Source organism: Microtus ochrogaster, unplaced genomic scaffold (genome assembly GCF_000317375.1).
Source record: "Microtus ochrogaster isolate Prairie Vole_2 unplaced genomic scaffold, MicOch1.0 UNK148, whole genome shotgun sequence".
NCBI classification, from domain to species: domain Eukaryota; kingdom Metazoa; phylum Chordata; class Mammalia; order Rodentia; family Cricetidae; genus Microtus; species Microtus ochrogaster.
This window is the reverse complement of record NW_004949246.1, coordinates 177,725-182,065: the sequence shown is the minus strand read 5'-3', so window position 1 is coordinate 182,065 and position 4,341 is coordinate 177,725. Positions and strand designations below refer to the sequence as shown.

Here is a 4,341-nt window from a genome sequence, read left to right as displayed (position 1 = left end):
ATGGCAGCAGTCCTGATTCTCCTGACCTTTCTTCTGCTGCTTGGAGCTGGTGCAGGTGAGTGAATACCCCTGTCCCAGGAAGATTCCATCCCATAATACTTCTGTGGAGTCTCTGCCTACTCTAGTAAGGAACTTCCTGCACTGAACCAGGAGCTTCCTGAACCTCAGGTCTCAGACCAACCCAGACCTGAAAGCCTGTCACTGGCTAGATCCTCAAGAAGGTCGGAAGAAGAGCAATGTCCTCAGTAGACATGGTGGGCACTAGCTTCTCCCTGCTCTTCGTGTCCCCTAGAGAGTGGATCATCCCCAAAAAGAGATGAAGCAGAGAATGCAAAGTTACTAAATGTATACCAATAACTCTACCTCAGCCCAGACTCAGGGCAGCTCTTATGACCAGTCAGCAATGACATAAGCCCACCAGCTGAAGAATATGAGCAGTATTTATTAATCTCCACCCTCAGGCTACTAAATCTAGAGGCCCAGGGTGACAAGATGCCTGTTCTGTACACTCCATTACCTTTGCAGTCTGGTTTTGCTTGGCCTTCCACATCTTTCTGCAGGTCCCCAGCTACTGCTATTATACCAGCTGAATCCTACAATATCCGGTAGGCTCTGATTCCCTTGAGCTCTGAGCCTCTAGCCCTCCAGCAAAGTAAAAATCATTCTTCCATGCAACTAATTCATTTACTGAGAACCTAGGATATGATGAAAGCATCAGAAGAGGAGAACATTAGAAAATCCCTCTCTAAAGACCTTGGGGTAAAAGGTGATGAAATTAGCAGAAATCAAGACAGGAGAGACATCGGACACCATTACCTGAGAAAGACTAACATGAGCCACTCAGGATGCCCTCGTCTCTAGCATCATGAAGAAAGAAGTTTGTCCCTCCATGTATTCGTAAAGCAGGGGCTGGATTACAAGTCCTCCCCACCCCTTCTCAGACAGGGCACTGAGGCTTCGGACTCAGCAAAGATCATTCTATGTGCAAGGAATTCTGTCCACAGCAGTCTTGGGGAACTGCAGATCTCACCGTTCACCTCTCCCTAGATCTTCCCTCCTACCTCATCTCCTGCTCCCAGACACCCCATATTCTGCCTTTTCTTTCAGAGGAGATCATCGGGGGCCACGAGGTCAAGCCCCACTCCCGCCCCTACATGGCATTTATTGAATTTGTGAAAGATGATGGCAGAAGTTATAGATGCGGAGGCTTCCTGGTAAAAGACAACTTCGTGCTGACAGCTGCTCACTGCATGGGAAGGTGAGGAGAAGGAGCTATGCTTCCCCAAGACTAGTTTTCATCTCCTACTCGTGGATTCTGCTCTGGGAGCTCACTGCAGGGCAGGGCTGTGACAATGGAAGCCTGTTATCAGGGAAACTGAGGTCAAAGGGTGAGAGTTCAGAGGCAGCAGCACAGTTGAGTTGAAAGCAGCTACATTGGTCAGACTACAGCAATGGCTGAGGTTGAAAGTGCACATTAAGAGTCAATGCAAACTTTGGAATATTGCCAGAAAACAAGAGCAAGTTCTCAGGAGTCTAGTGCTCTTTTAAAAGAAGAGCAGTGGTTCACACCCTGAGGCCTTTCTGTCTCCTTAGTCCCCTCAGTTAGAGCCCCACCCTGCCTACCCAGTCTCTTACAGCTCCTGCACTGTGTCCTCTCTCACTCCACATCTCCCATCTGCACTCTGCTCTCTGCAGCTCAATGAAAGTCACTCTAGGAGCCCACAACATCAGCATCCAGGAGGAGACCCAGCAGACCATCCCTGTGGCTAAAGCCTTCCCACACCCAGACTACAATTTTAAGGATGACTCCAGTGACATCATGCTCTTAAAGGTGAGAACTGTTCCCACAGCTCTCTGTGATCTGCTTGCTGCAGGGATTGCCCCTCCCCTCCTCCTCTCTTCTGTTCTTTTTTTCCCTGACATCCTGGCTTTCATTGGGTCCCAGGAACTATTCTCTTGGCTGAGCTGCTCTCTCATTCTTCCCCCACAGCTGGAGAGGAGGGCAAGGAGGACTAATGCTGTGAGGACCCTCAGGCTGCCCAGGAGTAATGTCCATGTGAAGCCAGGGGATGTGTGCTACCTGGCTGGTTGGGGAATAGTGGCTCTAAATGTTAAACTCCCAGATACTTTGCAAGCGGTAGAGCTGACAGTCCAGAAGGATGAGGAGTGTGAGTCCCGTTTTCCACATAGTTACAACAAAGCTACTGCGATCTGTGTGGGGGACCCAAAGATCAAGCGAGCTCCCTGTAAAGTAAGTTGTATTGTCCTTCTCTCTGGGCTCCATGGGAGTGGAAGAGCAATCTGGAACCTAGTATCCAAACATCAAGGGACCCTTTTTCCCATTGGCCATTATCTTATTCCCTTGGGACACAGGTCACAGTAAATAATTTGCCCTCAGAGCTGACAAGGAGCCTTGATGAAGGCAGCTGACATAAAGCAGAATTTGCACAGCCCTCCTGACTCCCGGGCCCAGGCTTTAGAAAGCAGAGCTCCATCTGTGTGTTGTCTTCATAAACAGGGCTCTCCTCAGAGCACGCACCCACATTTGTCAATGGACTGGTCCTCCATGCTCACATCAGGCTCACTCACCTGTCCCCATGTTCTTAAACAATGGCTGGGAGCTGAGGGTCCCACACACCTTCATAGGATGTAGATCATCACAGTGGAGAAAGGGCAGAGTATGAGCTCAGGAGACAGGTGAAGCCCTAATCCTGTCCACAATCATAATGGGAACCCCAGGGACCCCAGGCCTGCCCTCCATTTCTCTCAACACACATTTCATACACCTTGGAAGGGAGTTCTGACATGAGGGAGGCTGGGACTAGGCTGAACAACAGCTCAGTCCTCTCTGATTCTTCTCCATTCACAGGGCGATTCTGGAGGGCCTCTCGTGTGTAAAAACAGAGCTGCAGGCATTGTGTCCTTCGCCGATAAAAAATGTTCAGCACCAGGAACCTTCACCAGAGTTTCAAGTTTCCTATCCTGGATAAAGATAATGATAAAACATAGCTAACTACAGAGCAAACCAGGCCCCTCCCTGACTCACCATCTTCTCTACAGCTGAGTCCAGGACTGTCCTAGGACAGAAGCTACGAAATCAATAAACGTCACTTTGCAGCATTGAAAAACTGGCTTCCTGCTCATTCAGGGGACCAACTCTGTGCTTAGCAGATCAATGTCCTACTTTTCTTCTCTGCTCTCTCCAACACATCCTCTCCCCAAATCCCAGGCATGGCCATTGCACACCTTGCTTGTACTAGTCTCACTTTGCAGTTCCGGTCCTTCTGACCGGCCCAAGTTGTGTTTGAGTGTCTCTTTTCATGGTGCTCTGGGTGAACATTTGTCCTCCTCTGTGTCATATGGAAGAAAGGAGAGGAAAAGCTCCATTGGTCATGGAGATATGAAGACAGAGCTGAGGTCACTGTAGATGGTCCTTCCCGGATAGGTTATATCTGTCCCACAGCTTCATCCTTAAAGTAACAGCAATTTCAGAAAGGTCTGTTTTACATCTAGAATTTATTTTGGTATCCTCTTCTGGAAACAGAGCCAAGTTTCCTCCAGCCCCTTCTTTTTTTGCCACCTCCTATGAATTATCAGCTTCTATGCTTAAAGTCCAAGCTAATCTGAACATGTCCCTACTTCTTATCCTCCTTTCTAGGACACCCAGATCCATTTGTGATCCAATTCATTACAGTCTCAGACCTGTGGGGTCAGCCTAAATTATGACCCATCAGGGAGGGGGCTCACAAATATCCAGACCAGAAGTGTCATCATAGAGGTTCCAATAAGGCCAGGGCTCTCAATGTCTGTCCAACACCTTTTACCCCACCTCACACAAGCTCAGACCTAGGAAAGCTCTTCACAGTCAGCTCACTCACACCCAACCTCCTCCTGTGCTCAGCATCCATAGCAGCGGGGTCTCTCAGCAACATGAGTTCCTCTGAGCTTGTTCATCTCATGATTGCAGGCTTTTAGGCTATGGTGCCCTGCTGTAATTTGGTTGCTGTCAGTCTTTGACATCCCCGAGGCAAAAGAACGAAAATCTCTACTTTTCCATCAGTCAACACTGAAGTGTATGAGGTTTACAAATGGCCTTAGGCAGTTAGCTTCTGTGGGAAATTATTCAGAAAATCGGCATTCAACCCCACCAGGAGCTGGCAGTAAGTAGAGAATAACCCAATTAAGACGGCCTGTTTGTATTTATTCAAAAGGTAGCAGATAACAGAATCAGTATGCAGATTTAAATCCTATGAGATGCACATATACAGAAACATATTTCAGAAACAGAATTAAATATGAATCAGGAGGCCATGAAATAAAGAGAAATAAAAAAAAAATGGT

The 4,341-nt window shown here is 47.9% G+C and overlaps 1 protein-coding gene across 1 annotated transcript; it reads left to right on the top strand.

Moving 5' to 3' along the window:
* Positions 1-3,013, top strand: LOC101997542 (granzyme C-like). Its single transcript, XM_005371980.1, has 5 exons — positions 1-55; positions 1,108-1,258; positions 1,696-1,831; positions 1,991-2,251; positions 2,870-3,013. The coding sequence occupies exons 1-5, from the start codon at positions 1-3 to the stop codon at positions 3,011-3,013; spliced, it is 747 nt and encodes a 248-aa protein (XP_005372037.1).
* The last annotated feature ends 1,328 nt before the right edge of the window (positions 3,014-4,341 follow it).